Below are 19420 nucleotides of genomic sequence, written 5' to 3'. Positions count from 1 at the left end.
AGGCTGCGGCCGCACAAAGCAGACGCGGGCAGGGCAGGGTCGCACACGTGAACGCGGAGCGTGGTCACCCCGACCCGTGGTCAGCCAGCCGTGTCCCGCCCGTGCCCAGGCAGGCGAGGCGGAGGCGGTATCGGTGTCCAAGCCCGTGCCGTGCCGTGCCGTGCCGTGCCCCGTCCCGCAGTGCCCGCGCCCCCCACCCACCTCCACCTTTGCAGCAGGAAAATGCAGCACTCCCAGCGCGCATGCGCAGCCCGCGGCCGGCGCCCCGCCATGGCTATTTATAGCAAGTGACGTCACCTAGAAATAGAGCGCGGGGGAGCGGCGCCCCCTCCCCTCCCCTGCAGCACCGCGGCTCCGCCCCCTCGTTGCCTTCCCGGCGCGCAGGCGCGGGCGGCGGCAGCAGCGCCAGGCTCCGAGCCGCACACGCCGCGGTCGGTCCGGGAGCGCGGCCGGCGGGCGAGGGAGCGGCGGCCAGCACAGCACAGCCCAGCCCGGCACAGCACTGCCCAGCCCGGCACAGCTCAGCCCGGCACAGCCCAACGGGCGGCTCCGCTTACAGTTCCTGCTCCCGCCACCCGTGCGCGCCCAGCCGCACATCCCCGCCCGCCTTCCGCTCTCTCTGCCCAGCCCGGCAGCCACCACGGAAGCGGCCATGGGGGACCGAGAGCAGCTGCTGCAGAGAGCCCGCCTGGCCGAGCAGGCGGAGAGATACGATGACATGGCCTCGGCCATGAAGTCGGTGAGTGGGGCCGGTAGCGTGGCGGCTGTGGGGCGTACTTGGGGAGGAGTGTGTAGGGGAGTAGCGGCGGGGGAGGGAGGGAAAGGAAGTGCGGGCTGCTCCGAGGCGGGGTTGGTCCGGGGAGGATGCGAGCCGCCGGGTCCCACCCGTCGCGGTGAAGAAAGGAGGGCGGGAGCAGGAGCCAGACCATCCCGCCAGGACTCCTCGCCGCCGTGTGGGGCGGTGCCCAGTACTACCTGCCTTCTGCAGAGATGAGACAAAGAGTAGCCGGTCCAAACCGGACCTAGCACCCCCTTTCAAAACCTGTTTCCTTCCCCCTCCCCATTCCCCCGTTCCCCGTGGAGGCTGTCTCGCAGCCCTCCCGCTCCCCGGCTGTCCCTGCCCCGGGGGTGTGGCTGTCCCCACGCCCTCCTCTCCGTCTCCCACCGCGCCAATCGGGCTCGCAGTGAGGCCATTTGAACGCCGCCCGCCTCTGCTGTCGGAGGGAGCGCCGCGTTCCTTCTCCGCTGCACATGGGGCCCGTCCTCGCCCACCCCCCTGCCACCCCCACGGCGCGGGGGTTTCACCTTGGGGCGCATCTCCCCTCTGGGCACCCGCCAGCGTCTGGGGGCGCTGGTCCTGTGGGATGGGCACTGCGGCGGGGGCTGGCTGGGGTCACAGCAAGAGGAGCCCCTTACTCTTCTAGACGTTTCTTTTGCCTCCGCACTAACATCGGTGACTCAAAGGTAGTAGCTGCATCCAGGTGTGAAAGCTACCCCCTGCTCCAGGAGCATTTCCCGAGCTTTAACCTTGCCTTTTTGCCACTTCTTTGTAGGGTAACAGTTTCTCGGTGCATTCCGTACCCTGTTGAATAATGAAATGTGTTTAAACAATGTTAGATTTGCAACTCTGCTCCTTTCAGAACCAAGCAATGAAAATTATTTGTACTGATCTGATTGTACTGGTGCATAATAAAATTGTAGAATGATCAAACCTGTTATGTCTAGTTCCTTTTTTGAAAACAAAGCATTTACACCATCTGAATGTTACGGGTAATGTTAGTGCCACTGGATGCTTAGCAGTGTCTTTCCATATCAGATTACAGTTGGTTTGTTCTTGCTGATCTGTCCTCTGTGAACACCAGAGGCCCCAAGAGGAACTGTTTCTCTCGAGAGTTCTGCTGTTTAAAGGCACAAGATGATTTTATTTTGAAAAGGAGCAGCTTCAAATGGAGTCCACATTTTTATTGTAAGAATGTCGCCTCCCTTAAATGAGGGCAGCAAAAAGACACTAATTTTTCTGCTTTTGTTCACTTTTGCTATTATGTTATAATAAATATTACAACCAGTCCAGTTCTAAAACAGTGATACTTCTGAGTATCTCAATACCACAGACACAAGATGTTAAAAGAAGGTGTATTTACAATTCTATCCCTAGAGTTCTTGATACAAACAATGTAAAAGTAACAGCTCTTCTTTCAGTCGGTAATTTTAAAAGATGAAATAGAGAACTCGCTAAAATGTACTGCTCAAGAAGACAATTTCTAGCTGTTGTAGAAAGCTTTATATGTCTCCCAAGAACTGCAGACCTACAGTGCGTGTATGGTCTCTGGGCACATGTGAAACCATGAGAACACAGCTGCTTTGCTTTAGGAAATGTGTAAATAAAGTACTTGCAACTGGTGTGTATGTCCAGTTGGCTTCACACTGTTCTAATTGCTATGCAAATTTTGCTTCACCTGGAGCTGTGGTATTCTCATCTGTAATGCCACTTCTGCTCGCAAATAAGTTGTGTGATCATGTAATTGGGAGCTCAAGAACAGTTTGTAACTAAGTGGAGTCTTGAAACTTACAGATACTTTTAAAATACAAAAAGCAGTCTGAGTTTAAAAGCAACAGTTCCCTTATTTAGAGCTTTTCTTACACTGTTGCATGTCTGTGATGTAGCATCTGTTATTTGGCTTTCACAGATGTTCACTTCAACACAGCAATTTCCAGAATGCTCTTCAGTGTTGAGGTTGATTTTGTAGGTCTGAGCATAATCTGTGGAATGCTCTGAGGGCTGTCTGTCCTCACACTTCATACTTGTGTTTCAGTGACTGCAAATAACTGAGAGATAATTCAGAGAGTTTTTAATCCATATAGGTTAATATTGAAGTAATCGTGCAATCCAGAGAATTTAGACTTCCTCCAAAAGGAAGGAAATCAGTACTCTAACTCAGAAATCTATTCTCCAGGATATCTTGATTTGAAAAGTTTATTTTTTTTTCCAAAATCTCTGCTTGTAACACATCTGATACCTGTTAAAGGTGCTATATGAAAGTAGTGTGCTTTCAGTGTCAACTGAAATCTGAACAATTAATTTCAGTTTTAGATATTACTATGCTTTACAATACAGAATTTAGCTAACACCTTGGTAGTTACTTCAGAAACATAAAAGTAACAAATGCTTGTTTTAGTGAAAGTGCATTTGCCTGATTTTTGACTCTGCCACTGGAGAGTGACAAGGCTGCTGTTTCATCTGTCAATGTAAAGCTGGAGAAACATTTCTTTTTTATTCCCATCAATTATTCTATAAAGAAAAAAGCTAGACCAAGTAGCACTTGTAGCTTAAATAAGGAATTTACTGCTCAATACAAATTTTTGTTGTTGTAAACTTTTTTTTTTCATGGAAGAATTCCGGTATTTTTGATTGTAATATGTAAACAAGAGGGAAAAGAAATAATTGCTGTTACAAATAATTGTGTACATTAATTTGTAACTATTAAAATAATTTTAACAGCAAATAGAGTCATATTTAAATGGCATTCTTCCATGGGGCATGGTATTCCCATTGCATTAAATGCTGCTCCCGGATTCCGGCTGTTTCAAATAAAGCTTACACGGTAGGTACAGAATTGCTTCTCAGCACACTGGAGAAAGATGCTTTGGGTGTAACTGTGAAATGCTTCAGATGATGCAACAAATGTTTCAGCATTCTGAGATTACAGCACTGAGTACCCTTTGGTTTAGATAATTCCAGAAACCATGAAAAATTGTAGCTGTGTAAGCCCTTCGGTTTTTGGACAGTATTAATCCTAAGAGGTAGTGCTTAGGACCTCTATTGATTTATATTGCTTTTCCAATATAGCTACATAGTAGTAAAAAATAATTTACTTTTTAAAATTGGTAACGTGAGTAATGTGAGATACAGAATTTTAAAATTAGTCACGTGAGAAATACTACACTATGAAATAAATTTGAGTATTGAACTAAAGTTTTTGAAATAAAATTAGCTTGAGGTTCTAGTTTGTTATGTAGGCTTTATCTGTCTGCATATATAAATGGACTTAAAAATGTGGGATATTCTGTATTTTTAGTACCTATCCCTGAGTGTCTGGTTTGGGGTTAATGAAGTGTCATTTGTGTAGGAGAGGGGAATGAGTTGTCTTTAATGTAAGCAGTGCTCTTCCCTGCTGGGAGATGACTTCCTCATGGCCTTCTCTGGGGTACCTGTAGCTACAGAGCTTCCAGTTCTTGGTGTAGAGCTCTGAAACCACGTGATACAAGAAGCCGATCTGATTTAAATTCATTAGTCTGGTTTGTATTTGTCTCACAGTGATGGACTGCATAACTTTGTATCAGGCAAGTTTTACTAATTTAAGCTGACTTATACTGGCTCAGGTACAATCATTTTTGCATTTTGGTTCAGAACTGGCTCTAGCTGAGTGATGTGCTCTGGCTGACAAAGCCATAGAATCACAGGCCACTGACCTGGATCAGCTCATGGATGTGCTCTCCGTTGTGGAACATTCACTTTGGGCTGTTTTCTGTGTGGAAGGAGCTCAGCTTGGTGTGTGGCCTTTGTGGGATCACACACAGAAGTAATTTCTGAGCTGATGGAGTACTGCCACACTCATTAGCATGTGGAGTTAGGAATTCCAGGGTTATAGTCCTTTTATATGCTCCCATTTTGGTCACTAAACAGTGAAAGAACTGTTAATATCTTTTACTAGAGAAGACTCATGTAGGTTGTGGTGGAGATTGTTGAGGAAAATATTGATTGGAAGCTATGATGAAGATTCTGAAGATGTCATTAGAGTTTATTCCTGTGCATTTCATCCTCTATAGGCTGCTTCTAAATCTATTAGGACAAGCTGAGCTGTGTCTTTTGGGAGTTCAGATTCCTGAACTGTGGAAAAATAATTTTGGAGATAAAACGAATTGACTTAATACATTTTAAAAACAAAACCTAAATTTGAAAGTAAGTTCTCTCTTACTGTAAGAGTTATTTCATGTAAAGTATTTGTTTGGATCTGGAAATAAGCACATTTGTTAGAAGGTTCACTGCCTACACCAGCAGTCTCAGAATAGTGTAAATATTTGTGACTTGATTGTTTGTAGTATGTAAGTATTTGGCTGTGAACACTCTGGTACCTGTAAAGCAGTGTAAATGTGCACATTTTAAAAAAGAAATAATTAATGATTTTAACAGTGTCTGAGCAAGGACAAGTTTATTTTCACACTGAAGTACATATCCTTAGAATTCTAGTGACTACTTTTAAAGCAATATGCTTAAGGTAGAGGAGTTACATTTTTCACCCTAATTCCTTTGAGTTTAATTTCATGCATATAAATTTTAAAAAGTAGATAGCCTGAATTAAAACATAAGTGAAATAGGCCTAAATATACAGTATTAGAAGTATTATCCTTCTGTCTCAGCTTTTTGAAGTAGCAGTTTGAAGTTGATCATGGTTTTGTTCTTGGTTTGCTGTCCTATATTTATGCAGTGTCTTTCATGTTCTAACCCTGGAATTTGTCTGCAGCCACTTAGCAGAAATCGGGGTAAATTTGTGTTACACTGTATAATCACTAAGTGTCTGAAAGATACCATGAAACACTAATTCCATTTGTGCTGTGCAGAGCTTCATGACTGCAGCGCTTCCATCTCTGCTGTCAAATGGAAGCAAGCAGCAGGAGACAGAAATGGGAGAATTTCATCAGCTTCCAGTGTCGCTGCTGTGCTCCAGATTAAAAAAACTGGTGTTCTAGGTACATTTAAATTCATCACTAAGTGTGTAGTCTGTATAATTGCAGCAGACTTCCTGAAAAACCTGAGACTTCCTCTGTGATTGCGTCTCCATTACACGTTTGACTCAGTTTTATTCAGTGAATGTTCTTTGCAATGGCTTCTAAATACCCCTTCTATTACTTCAAAACTCTGGGGGTTTCTCTCTTAAGTCCTGACTGCAGAAGAGTTTGAACTTTCAATGTTACAAAGTTACTCCTATCTAGAAGAAATTTTGAATCTTGCACTTTGTGATGAAAGTATTGAAGGAAGTTTGTACGCTCTTCTCTAAGGCAAACCCTTTAAATTTGCTCTTTGTCTGTATTTTCAGGTAACTGAGCTGAATGAGCCCCTCTCAAACGAAGATAGAAACCTGCTGTCTGTAGCCTACAAGAATGTAGTTGGAGCTAGACGATCCTCCTGGCGCGTCATCAGCAGCATAGAGCAGAAGACCATGGCAGATGGGAATGAGAAGAAGCTGGAGAAGGTTAAAGCCTATAGGGAGAAGATAGAAAAGGAGCTCGAGACAGTCTGCAATGATGTTTTGGCTCTCCTAGATAAATACTTGATCAAGAACTGCAATGACTTCCAGTATGAGAGCAAGGTCTTTTACCTGAAAATGAAGGGGGATTACTACCGCTATTTGGCAGAAGTTGCTGCTGGAGAGAAGAAGAACAGTGTCGTGGAAGCCTCAGAAGCTGCCTATAAAGAGGCTTTTGAAATCAGTAAAGAGCACATGCAGCCCACTCACCCCATTAGGCTTGGGCTGGCACTCAATTTCTCAGTGTTCTACTATGAAATCCAGAATGCCCCTGAGCAGGCCTGCCTTTTAGCCAAACAAGCCTTTGATGATGCCATAGCAGAGCTGGACACACTAAATGAGGATTCCTACAAGGACTCCACTCTCATCATGCAGTTACTTCGAGATAACCTCACTCTCTGGACGAGTGATCAGCAGGATGAAGAAGCAGGAGAGGGCAATAATTAATAAGCTTTCCTCTGATCCCTCTTTCATCCACTTGGCCATCCCCATCATCACCAATATTTCCTTGCCACAGTCACACTAAATATCTAGTGCTAAGCATATCTGTATTGTACAGCTGTTCAGATCTGCTGTCCACTTTATCAAGAAGCAGTTTCAGATGGGTCTTCATGGGCATTGATGGATTGATTGGTTTGTTGGCCCTATTTATCTTAGTTGCACTTGAGCAGTGCAGAAGGAGGCATTTTTAGTTTGCCTGTTGATTGGAAAATACAGGAAAGAATAATGGAAAGTGGTTGAGGATAACTAGATTCCAGTTAAAGTTTTCCATTTGAAATGAGCTGACAGTTCTGTTAAGCAGTACATTTTGTGCATGCAAAGTAAATTAGCCACCCCAAATTTTTTTCAGTCAAAGAAAACAGCTAAGCTGATGTGAAATGACAGCTCTGTTCATCAGTTTACAATAAACTGTTTGAAATGTGAGGTTTCAGTAGCAATTTGGTTTTTTTGCCTCTAACTTATGTGCACAGTTTCTTTAAATGCAGTGCATCTACCTAAGAGTTTTGATACTTGTAACCTTTTGCAGTTGTTTTGAAGAATCATGAATTTATTTTTTTGTAAACTCTTTGGCTGTTTAGTTGTCTGTGTATTCTGACAACTCTATGTCAATATTTGCCCATGTTAAGATGGATGACTGGGAAGCCAGACTTCTAAATTAAATGTTTTGGAATTAAGTGAATAAAATAAAACGCTGCTTCAGGGATGTTATCTCTACATGAGCTGTCCTGTCTTTTGTTCAGAGCAGAGGTAGAGTTATCTAACACGTCACTGATGAGTTAAAACATTTTTAATCAAAAGTTTAATGAGAGGTTGACACATGGTAAACAACACAAAAACACAACGTAGTGTGCTGAAAGAAGAAAAACCCAAACCCACAAAACCTAAAAGCACCTGCAGTGGGGGTCACCTCTATTAACGTGGAGTTTCCCAAGGTGGTATATTCAGTTGTTTGCTCAGTACAAGAGCTGCTGAACAGCTGTAAAGCACATAACTTACCATATCAATGCAGAGACTTGTGTTTGCTTCTGTCCACTGCAACTTCTAAGCTCTTTCTCTGAAGTGCTGATCACCAAATCAGCTTTACATTTGAGTACCCCAGTAGCTATTTCATATTTACCTGCTTCAAACAGAAGCAATTCTTGTTGCTGAAGACTGCTTTTCTCTATTTAGCTCACTTAAACCTAGTCCACAAACTTAACACTGTTTTTGTTTTCTCCCAACAGTTAGAGTACATGTACGTTTATTGGTGCTGTAGACACTTCTGTCATGGTATGTCCCAGAAGCAGGAGAAGTTAGCTGTATCCAGACTGCCACTGGCACCTGAGCTAGCTCAAAGGTCATGTAAGTTCTCATTTATCAGAACTGGTAGTTTTTAATTATAGAAATAATTATTGCTGGTCAGAATTACCCGCAATGACTGCTTATACTTTTTAAAAGCAGTGCACTAGTTCTTTTTAAGTATCCAGAGTTTTAGAATTTTTAATGGTAAGTTTGTGTGCATTTATGTATTCTATCATCTTAGAGACAGTTCTAACTTTATTATACCAGTAAAATTTGCAACAATTGAAAGAGTAACACAACATCTGATAAAGATGAAAATATAGGTACACACCTTCCTACTGCCCCCATGGAACCAAGGTAAAACTTGCCCATAAGATTGCCTTTTTACATAGAAGCACTCCAGATGGTTAATAAAATATTGGCAGTTGATAGGTTTATTTCCCTGTTGATAGAAGTACCTGTCTTTTTGTTACCTTTCTTATTAATATTTTTTCTTAATTCAAAAGCCAAGGGGTCCTTTCTCATTTTAGTTACTGTTTTGTGCAGACCCTTTATCACAAAACCATGAGCATTATGTAGTTTGCAAGTGAATCAGCAGGTCTGGCATCTGGACTGGCAGCTGAAGGTTGGCTGTTGCCCTGGTGCATAGGATCCCAGGTGGAGAGCAAAGCAATTCTGCAGAATGATGCTGTGTAGCAGTGAATTGGAGTCCCAGTAGGAAAGCAGATACTTCTCCCATGTTTTACAGCTGTCAATGAATGAGCTGATGACATGCAGAGCATGTTTTTGTGGTTGTGTTTTGGTAGGAGTTAGAGAGTTTTCTATGGAGCAAGAAAACAAATGCTCCAGTGCAATCCATATCCTTGTTTTCACTTCAGCAGCTTTTTCATTTCCTGGGCCCTGGGATTGCTAAATGCTGTTTTGTAATCCTTACATTGATCTGGAGGAAACCAAAGCTCATGAATAGCACGTCGATTCCAGTATTTTTCAGTAGACCACAGGATTCAGGTATTTTGGAACTGGTATTTCTCATAGGTGACTCCCAAGTCATGTCTTCTGCCTATCTCTCTCTAAAATAAATAAAATCCTAGGCTATGCCAAATTTATTGTTTGAAAACACCAGAAGTATTCACCAAAGGTGCTTAGTTGAAGTTCACAACATTATTTGAAGCAGGGGTAATTCCAATGGAAAGACTCAAAATTGAGTGACTTTCCCCCTGTCCCCAGGAGGGACTTCTTTATGTGTCCTTGAAGGCATAAAAGGTTCTTTGCTGCTCTTAACATGGTGAGGGTTTCATTAGTGTCCATCTGAGCAGTACTCTTGCCCAGAACCACAGTTTTTTTGTCTTTCACAGGCAATCTTTGTTGAGAGATTCAGTCATTCTGAGGGTGTTGGTATAATATTAACAAGGCCTGTGTATATCCTTGATTTTTTTAGCAACTTGACAGCTGCTAACAGTAAAGCAGCATTTTCTGTGATGTTAAAGGAACTTGAAAACTATGGCATAGTCAACCCTTAAATTAATTGTGTGGTCTTTATAGGGAGAGAGATACTTTCAGTCCATGTCCTAATCTGCTCAAATGTGTTCAAGTTTCACAGAAATGGTTGTGGTCATCTCTCAGAGTACAAAAACACCCACACCCCATTGAACCACTGGAACAAAATGTGCCCATGCTATGGGACACTAAACCATGTACTGAGGGGCTGTTCTTCAACATGAGCAGTAGCACTGAGAATGTGAAGGTTCTAGGGAAGCAGAAACCTTAAGAAGAGAGATGAGATTGGAGGCCCATGGTAACACATATCAGGACCACAGTTCCTCTGGTAAGTAGCCATTCACTCTATTACAACTTGGGTCTCACTATGGGTTTGAAAATAGATTTTCCACATTGCCTTTCCCTTGCCTGTAACTCCAGGCTGTGGTTTTCCATCCTTATTACTCACACCTGTGATCTACATCTCTAAGCTGGATGGACTGACTTCCAGAGCTCAATCTATTTCCAAAGGAGCATGAGGGCATTCCCTAACCTACTCTCAGGGCCTCTTCCAGCAACTGCAATAGGCTGCTTTATGATAATCTAGAAAAAAATTATGTGAGTACACCTCACACTGAGGAAAATTAAAAGCCTGGCTGTATTTTAAGTCATGTAAGAGAATGACTTAGTGATAATGGAAGTTAGAAGGGCGAAGACTGATGTTATACATTATAAAGTATTTTCTGTCAGCATGGGACCAACTGGAAATCTTTCAATAAACCAATTTGAGTTTAAGGACAGAGAGAAAACAGGAAAAATATTCCAGTGCTTTGTATCCTTGTTTTTTTGAAATTCTATCCACGCCACATATTTGAATTAATTTAACATAATTGATGAGGAAAAATTGGCTAAACCACTTCAACAACACAAGAAACCTATTTGGATAGATCTTAGGTTCATTGAAGCAGCTCCTTGAAATCAGTGGCAGATTTTGAAGAATGTGAAGTTGATTATCTACATAATTGACAGAGGATGTTTAGATTTTGTTCTGAACAAGCCTACAGTACTTGAAGTTCCATAGATGCAGATGGTTCAGTGTCTGAGCCTTAATGATTTCTGAGATAAACAAAGATATTTTCTGAACACTGAGGTCAAGCCAGGTAAATTTTGAATTGACGTTAGAAATTGAACCATCTGTTAGAAATAACAGTGTTTATTATGACTTTCCTATATGACAATTGTGATTTAATATTGAATAACTAGAAATGTAGAAATACACTTAAATATATATATATATATATATATATATATGCTTCAAATATACACATTTTTCTAAATCTTCAGTGTTACTTGTCTTATATGTTAGTCTAAATGATTTTAACTAATGCATATGAACCAGCTTGGTCTGTCTCAACTCAAACATTATAGCCAGATGAATTATTTTCATTCAGTTGGGTTTTTGTAAACCCCAGAGTGCACCAAAGCAAAGCACTGTGGATACTTCAGCAGTTAATATATATATTTTCTTATGGAGGGAATCATTAAGAAATCACTTATGTACTGTAATGTACTCAAATTAGTATGAGCTATTTTCACATAATTCGATAATGTGATTGATTCCACTTTAGGACTCAATCTAATGGTAGTGGAACTCTTCCATCTCTGAAAAATTAAGTGGTTTAACAATACATCTAAGAGAAGAAATATATCAAAATATATTGTCTATATGACTTTCAGTGATGTTTTGCCAATTATAAATATTAAACATAATAATTATTTATAAGTTATAATAAACATATGTTATTAGAAATATAAGCCTATTATATTTGCAGTAATTGTCTATAAAGATTGTGGCATTTAGAGAACTGCGTCCTTGTTTGAACATGTGAGGAACATCCTTTATTCAGGGATTTCTCCAGCAGAGGCTACTGGAAGAGCAGGGATGGCAGAGAAGCATTGATTCCTTTCCCAAGCACGTAAGGCACACATTGGAAGGAAGCAGGATTGCAGGGGGCTGGCAGAGCAGCATTTTCCTAACAGGCTTTGTGACTTTTGTTGTGCCTTCCAGCACAAAAGAACATCTGACTCTTGCAGAGGGCAGAGAAGGAGATGGATGGCAGTGATTATCTGCTTTCCCTGCTGAGTAAAATGGATCATGTTCTCCCTCTGCAAGGAGAAACTTGTACTTGCCCATGTTTTCTTTGTTTTGACTCTCAAAAGAAAGCCAGATCTGGGTGGTTATTTGTTTGTGAAATACAGCCCAGTCACTCCAGTGGCACCTGCCCAGGGTGTGGGGCCTTAGAGCAGCACCCAGAGGGATGCAAGGTGTGGACACCGTGCTGGGGCAGCCGGGCCACCATCTGTAGTGGCTTCCTGTCTCCGTGGCAGCAGAGCCACCTGGAGCAATCATCTCTGTTCCTGTCCCTGCATCCCAGCTCCAGAGCAGGGAGCAGAAGGCTGGGCCTGCCTTTGGCAGGAAGTGGCCCAGGTCTCTCCAAGTGTTTGCTGGCTGGCTGTCCAAGGGGTCAGTGAGATTCCTGCATGTCCTCAAAGAGCAGAGACCCCTCTGTCTCTAGTGCCACCCCAAGCTTTTTAAGGACTGCCATCTGCCTCTTCTGAAAAAAGTCCTATTAAGCCCCTCTGGGCTCTAAGATGGTGTGGAAGGATTGGGGAGTTCAGACTTTTTCTGCCATTGGTATCATCAGAGCCCAGCATTGCTGAGATGATCGTGCTGTGGCACCACTGCTGAGTCATTCTCTGGGTTTCCACAGCTGACACTTCCTCACTTTGAGATTGGCAACGAGCCTAGGCTAAAAGGGGACAGAATTAACTTATTTTTAGGTTAGTGAAGCTGAGCTTATTATCCCATTGTTAGTTGTGTTTAAAACAATTGCTTTAAATTTTTACTAAACACATTATGTGTGTATCTATGTTGTTAATTCTGCCATAAAGATTATGGATTAGGAACTGATTAAGAACCACTAAAGTACCAGATCTCTGGGTAAGATATAATGAATTATTCATCCTGTTATCCTAGTGCAATCACAATAATGCCTCGGTGCTAATTAGCAGGTGGATGGGCTGACACAAAGTAAGGAATGCCCAGGAGATATGTTATTCAACCTATATTCTGATTCCTTGTGATAAATACACTTTCTGACCTTACAATTTATTTCTTACTCAATAGAAACAAGTCTTATTTTTCTCTCTGTTATTTAAACTTGTGTTTTTTAAAATCAATTACTTTTTTAGGGCTAACTAGCCTGAGACCTGAAGCTTTTAAGAGCTTCTGGGACAGCTGCTGCAAAGTTTTACTATTATTTCTCACTATAATACTTTGTCCATACTGGTGAGCTGCATGTTACCAATTCTTCTATTATGTGCGATTTTATTGTCTTGTATCAGTCAGAGCAGAATTTGTCTTATTCTTAATTAACCTAGAACTTGTATGTGCACTTGTAAAGCATGGCACTTACTGTGGGAATGAATTAGATATTTGTGCATATTAATCTTTGTTATTTAGGGCAACATAGTTTATAGCAGATTTGTTTTTGCTTGGCCATTAATTATTATTCTAGATTTTCATCTTTCTCCCTTTTAAGTAAATTCTCAGCATTTTGTTTTACTTAATGTTGTCATATATCATTGTTCACCAAAGAGATTTATCAGAAGTCAAACAAAAGGACATTTTGTATTTTGCCACATTTCTTAAAAATTCCTAGTTTTTGAAACAAGACTACAGCCTGAAGCATAGCTTAATGCAGCTGTTTCAGTCTCACACCTCAGCCTGAAAAAACCCCATCTCACAACCAAAACAGTCCTCACCACCTATTTCCCACTTCTTTTCTTCTCTAGCAGATATTTTCCTTAATTCTGTGCTGACCCTGCTGAGCTTTCCTTCCACTCCCATGCAGAAATAATTCTGATAACTTCATGAAGATGTAACTGGTTTGTGAGACCTGTTGATTGTATGGGAATGCCCAGCTTAGCCTGATTTTTGTGTGAGTTGTGCAGCTGACTGCTCCATGAATATCTTTTGATTTAGGGAGGAAGTGTATGAGGACAGAAGAATAACTTGGGGGAACCACTGCTGGTCTTCTTTGTGTCTGTCTCTGGTGTTTGTGTTTCCGCTCATCAACAGCGTGAGATATTTATTCTCCCTTTCCTCTCCTCCTCCTCCCCTTTTCCTGTTTCTCTCCCTCGGCCACCACATCCTTCCTAGTGCTGCTTATCTCTGAGAATTTTTCTTCCCTCTCTCAGTTCTCACTCTGCTGTGTGTGATTAAGCACCTGGAACATTTCCAGCCTGATGACTGCAGGGTTTTGCAATGAAACCCCTTGGAGATTTACTGAGTGGGCTGCTCTGAAGGAGTCGGACTTTATGAGCCCTAATGCCTGCCTCTGTAGAGATTTGGAAAGTGCTTGGCATATTAAATGCATAAACAATCTGCATGAGGTCTTGAGGTACAAAAATGTTTCCTTGTGACAAACTATACAAAGTCCTTTGTATAGGAATGTGCTCTTTTCCTTTGTGCTGAACTGTACAGAGAGCTGAGCTGGTGGGCACTGCTGCCAGGGACTCTGTGGGTTAGTCTGAGACAAATATCTCATCTACAGCCATGCTCAAATTAGGTTTCTAAGCTTCACATTATTTGAAGTTTGGGTCTGAATAGACCAGCTGAGGTTCATCTGCAACTGTAAAAAACAAGTCACTTTTAGCAGAAGATGTCACAGCTGCAACCCTGCAGTGCTGAGCTGCAATGTTACAATCACAATCCTTACATCTGATTCTACATTAACTCCATCTGAAAAGAGTGGTGGAGGGCAATAATGGTGCTGAATAAACTGTACTAAGGTTTTTCTTTAGAGAGACTATGTGAGGATGCCTTGATGGATGCTGGATGCTCTGTGATAGACCTGAAAGCTTTCTCAGGAACACTGCTCTAAGCTTGAGCCTGCAGGCTGTCCTCAGAAGCAGAACTTTTTGTTACTTTATCTTGCACTCAAGGCTGTATACACGGATAAAACACTGTGTATCAGTAATGCTGGCCTTTTATTGCCAAGAAGCTTTTTCCCAGGAGTTTATAGCCATTTAACATAAAGCTGGCAGTAACATTGTCTGCTGGCTGAGACTGGCCAGAGCTAAAGCAGGATTGAATGTAGAAAGGGTATTTGTACTCAGTAAATTCAAATATTTGGGAGTTTAACAGAATTGGAAGAAGATCTAGAAAATCAAAAAGAAGGGACACTCTTTTATCTTGATGAGGGTCTGAAGGAGCTTTCAGTAAAGGGAAAACACATTTTCATCTGTCATCTGGCCAAGTTCTTATTATTGTGGCTTCAACTACAAAGAGCAGAAGGGAGAGGGCAAAGGAATCTTCTCCTCAAGCCCTGTAGAGGTGTGGCAGCAACACCTGGTTTTTGGCATTGCTGTGAAAGAGCCCTGGGTAATCAGTCAGAGAATGGAAATATATTAGAAAATGTACCTTTATATTCTATGTAGTGTCTTTTCCCTCAGTGTCTCTCTGGAGATTTCTGACAGTTTCTTCTGGATTGTCAGAAGTCCCTCCAGTAAATCAGTGTTTGAACCATGCTTAAACTTCCTGTGACCATGCATGCTTTGATTCAGAATCTCTGACCTAAATAACGTATTAGAGATTAGAGAATTAAGATTTTTTAGCAACAAACTGTTGTTCAAATTACTTAACATTTCTTCTTTTTTGTCTTCTGTCTGTTCTTCAATTTGTCCATCCATTCCTTTTCCTTGCACCTATTGTTGTTACAAAGTTCATATTTTTACCTCAATTATCTTTTATCCTGCTCTTCCCTGAGCCCTCCTTTGTCCTTTCTGACCTATCTTCCCACTTAAAGTACTTTCTTCCTGGCCTCATGGAGCATTGCCATGGTGACCAGATGACATCACTGCACTAGAAGGGTTGCCTAGGAAACCATATGATGTCATTGCACTGGAGGCAGTTGCCATGGTTACTGAGTTGGCTGAGGTGACTGGGAAAAAGGGTTTGTCATCTGATGGGTGCCAGGAAATGTTCCCATAAACTGGAATAAAGAAGAGACTTTTATTTATATTTTTATATTCCAGGGAGGGCTGCCTGTGACTCAAAGACTCCATTGCTTTATGTCCTGTGACTTCTCTGGCTGGGCTGTTTCCATTGGTCTCTGGGATCTTACCCACCTGTTTCTACTGTTGAATGTTACTGTGAACATCAAACCATACCAAAATGGAGAAAAGCTGTGGTGGGACTGCAGTTTCTATTGCTCTTTGTTTTTCTCTCTTTGGTTCCCTTGGTTTCTGAGATAAATAGCCCAGCCCAGTATTTATCCCAGCAGACATCAGAGGTGCTGTAACAGTGAATGTCACAGCCTGAGCTTGCTGCATCTGCACCGGGCTCTGTGTGTGTCTGTAATTTGTTTTCCACTTCTTTCCTACCTTTCCCAATTTCTATTTCATCATTGCTGACGTGTACCTGTCTTATTTTAATAATTCCAGCAGTTCCCAGAAACATCTTATGTGAAAGGTGAAGCAGAGGTTAAACAAAAAGTAGGAGGCAGCTATTAGAGATGGGAAAGGTGCTGAAGAACAAGTTTAGTGAGTGTGTGTGATTCATGTAAGGATGTGGGGATGTAAACAGTGGTTAGCACTGTTTGTGATGTGCAGATCTCTACCTCTGTCAGCATTTGTGTATGTACATAAACATACATGCAATTGCTCTGTGGACAAGTAAATAACTTTTTATGAAAACAGCTTTTCCAAGATTTCTGCAATTTGAGTGTCTTGGGCATATTAGTCAAGTCATGCATGTGTGAGTGTGATTCACATGTCAAATAAAGTCTGTGCTCTCAGTAGCCCTGCAGATGCTCTGGAGCTCACTAGAAACTAATTACAAACTTCCCACTGAAGTTCAGGGAACGAGCCATTCTTTGGCCCCACTGTGTGCAGACATCTTCAGGCTGAAAATCAAAATCCTTACAGTTACTGTGGAGCTGCACACAGGAATGCAGTCAAAGGAGCCATGGAGTGTGCTGATGTCAGGCCAGGTAACAGGAATTTAGGGGCACCTGAACTATTGACTGAAATCCAGGGCTCCTGAAATGTTAGGAGGATGCTGGAATGGGGATAGCAGCTCAGCTTTGGCAGAACTAGGAGGAAAATCCAAAAGAGGGTATGTAATTCATTGGGCAGGGAACAGAATTTCCACTTAGGTATGGGGAGAAGAAAGACTATCGATAGAGTTTGGGGGTTTTTTATGTTTATCTTGGATTCCCCTCCTTATGCTTTAAAAGTACTGTTTGATTGACTGTTTATTTTTTCAGCATACTGAACAAAGCAATCTCAGCCTTTGTGTCAGGGTAACTGTAAAAGAAAGTTGTGCTTCATATCTGAAATAATTTAATGTCATTTTGATCAGATGTTAAGGAACAAATCAGCTCACAGAGGGGCAAAGCAGCAGCCAGTCAGTGCTCAGGTCTTCCCAACAACCAGGTGAGACATGAATAGTCACTTGCTTGTGCTTCAGATCTGTGTGTAAAGCCCAATTCTGGTTTGAAAACAGTGTTTAATCAATTGACATGCTGTGGTGGGGTTTGCAAATCAGGCTGCTCTGTTCATGGTGAGCCAAGGGACTTGCATCACTGTAAAGTAAGTCAGTAATCCTGGCCTTTCCTGGGCTTTAATGGGCTGGAACAGCCTTGCAGGTACTAGTCTGGGATGTTGCTGAATCTGTAATTGGAGGGATATTTGACCCTACTGTTAATGGCCACTTGTGTTACTTTTTCTGTTAACTGAGGTTCAGAATAACCCCTGAACTTGAATTTGTTTTATTTCAACACTGTACCTGGCAACTTGAAGTTATTGTATTTAAGTACATTTTAAACATTTATGTTTGGATGACATTTACTGGTAAAATATGAGAAAGCAAGCAAGAAACTAGACTGTTTGTTTAACTGTCAGGGAAAGGTTGGTAGAGCTTATGGGGTTTTGGTAAATTTTACCTGAAATCCATATTTTTATGATTCATAGTCCAGCTTTTCCTGTCTCTGGACTTTCACCAATGTCAGGTTTCTGTAAATATTTAAATAATAAAAATTGAAATAATTTCAATAATATTTAAATAATGTATGCTGTGTTGTAGCAATACTGGAGATCTCAAGTGGCACAGAATTAGAGATTTGTTTTCCTCTAGTGTGAAGCACTTGGGGTTTGTGCATGGTGAAGTTCTGTGAGTAGCAGTGGAGGTTTGTGGTGCTGCAGGACACCTACAGACAGTCCTGTGAGAGCTCAGCTTTTGCTGACTAATGCTTCCATCTGCTGGAGAAGTTTGTTTGCACAGCGTTCACTCTGTACTGTACTCAGAGAAATAAAATCTTGCTCATTAAACCCCCACATTTCTCTCCTTAATGAGTTATTTTCTCATTTTTTCATGCAAATACATTGATTTTTTTAAAGAACAGCATGAGATGGTTACTCTGTCTTTGCATTATTTTTTTATTATGTTGTGCAGGAAAAGTGTGCAAATAGAAAAGCCCCTCCCCAAATCATAAAATTTGTGGAGAAAAATTTGTTCTGTGTTATTTGTTTTTTATGATAGTGTTGTTAAGAGTAATGATATCAGAAACCTTTGGACTTGATACAGTGACATTACAAATAAATACAGCATTCTTATGTTAGATAAAAATTTTAACTTTATAGATATAAAACTAGATATAAAGTAAATTATCAATTATATAATATGCTTATATATAAGATTAGATGTATTAATTTTAGAGGAAGCTATAAAGATGTAGATTCTTTTATATAACATAATCCTACATAAAGATTACTTACTGAGATATGTTTATATTTATTTAAATATATTAATTCAATACATTATAAAAAGAACAATAAACAAGAAAGTCAGAGCACTTTGCCCCTGCCTTCCTGCAACCTCTGCAATTCTGTGTCCTTTGGGATCATCCAAATGATGATCACTTGATAGTTCACTCGATAAAAATTATCCATTGTACATGTGAAAGTTTGAGATGACCTTCAACAAGCCATGGAACACATCAGCTCCATCTCCTTCACATCTTTGGGCTCCCCAGGGCAGTTGTCATTGGGATCTTGGACTTGGCTGGGCAAAGACCACCAAGTGCCCTTAGCTTTAAGGACTTGGAATCAGGGTCAAACACCAAAAAAAGAGATGGATTTTAGGGACTTAATGTTTTCAAAATGATGAGAGTGGTAGGAAATACAGACTTTAGATTCGCTTTTGTTGTTCTTCTACTAATAAGGAGAAATAACTCAAGATATCTTTCACTGATACGTATCTATTATCTATCTAAATACTTATCTATTTTGTAAGTAAATTGATCCCATGTGTGTGTAGGTTTGGGCTTTTCGGAAAATAAGCAGCTTAGTACTTCTAGGCAGCAAATATTCTGCTCTGGGTGTTGCAAATGTGAGAAACAAATTTGTGACTGGTAGGAGCACTACAGTCTAGGTTCCAAATCCATCATTTGTGTGGACAAATAGCTCCTGTTTACCTTGGCAGCCATCAGGAGCTATGTTTGAGTGGGATTAATTGAACTGGATGTGCAGTTTAAAAAATCACATGGAACCCAGAGGCAAAAGCTTAGGCAGTTATTGTTTTCCTTGTGTTGTTACTTCACTTGCAGGAGCAACAATATCTGAAGCTGCCATTGGTAGTAATTTAATAAAGAGGATTTTCTTGGATTTAAAAAAACCCAAGCCCAGGCTGTCCATCATCATGTTATACATGCAGATAAAGGCAGAAGGAGTGCTTTTCCCTGAGTGCCCATGCAGGAGCACATTCCATTGCTGATGTCTGTGCCTCAGTGTTT

The 19420-nt window shown here is 41.2% G+C and overlaps 1 protein-coding gene across 2 annotated transcripts; it reads left to right on the top strand.

The window, feature by feature from the left end:
• Positions 1 to 387: 387 nt before the first annotated feature.
• Positions 388 to 7520, top strand: YWHAH (tyrosine 3-monooxygenase/tryptophan 5-monooxygenase activation protein eta). Of its 2 annotated transcripts, XM_030285320.4 has the most exons (2): positions 388 to 739; positions 6096 to 7520. In XM_030285320.4, exons 1-2 carry the CDS (start codon positions 653 to 655, stop codon positions 6750 to 6752), a joined length of 744 nt encoding a protein of 247 aa, XP_030141180.1. In that variant the 5' UTR covers positions 388 to 652; the 3' UTR covers positions 6753 to 7520.
• Positions 7521 to 19420: the final 11900 nt, after the last annotated feature.

The sequence above is a fragment of the Taeniopygia guttata genome, chromosome 15 (assembly GCF_048771995.1).
Source record: "Taeniopygia guttata chromosome 15, bTaeGut7.mat, whole genome shotgun sequence".
NCBI lineage: Eukaryota > Metazoa > Chordata > Aves > Passeriformes > Estrildidae > Taeniopygia > Taeniopygia guttata.
Note: the sequence above shows the minus strand (reverse complement) of the source record. Positions and strands in the feature narration are given on the sequence as shown.

Coding starts and splice junctions, on each gene's coding strand:
- YWHAH (XM_030285320.4), top strand. CDS start 653: ATGGGGGACCGAGAGCAGCTGCTGCAGAGAGCCCGCCTGGCCGAGCAG. Junction 740..6,095: donor TGGCCTCGGCCATGAAGTCG/GTGAGTGGGGCC, acceptor CTGTATTTTCAG/GTAACTGAGCTGAATGAGCC.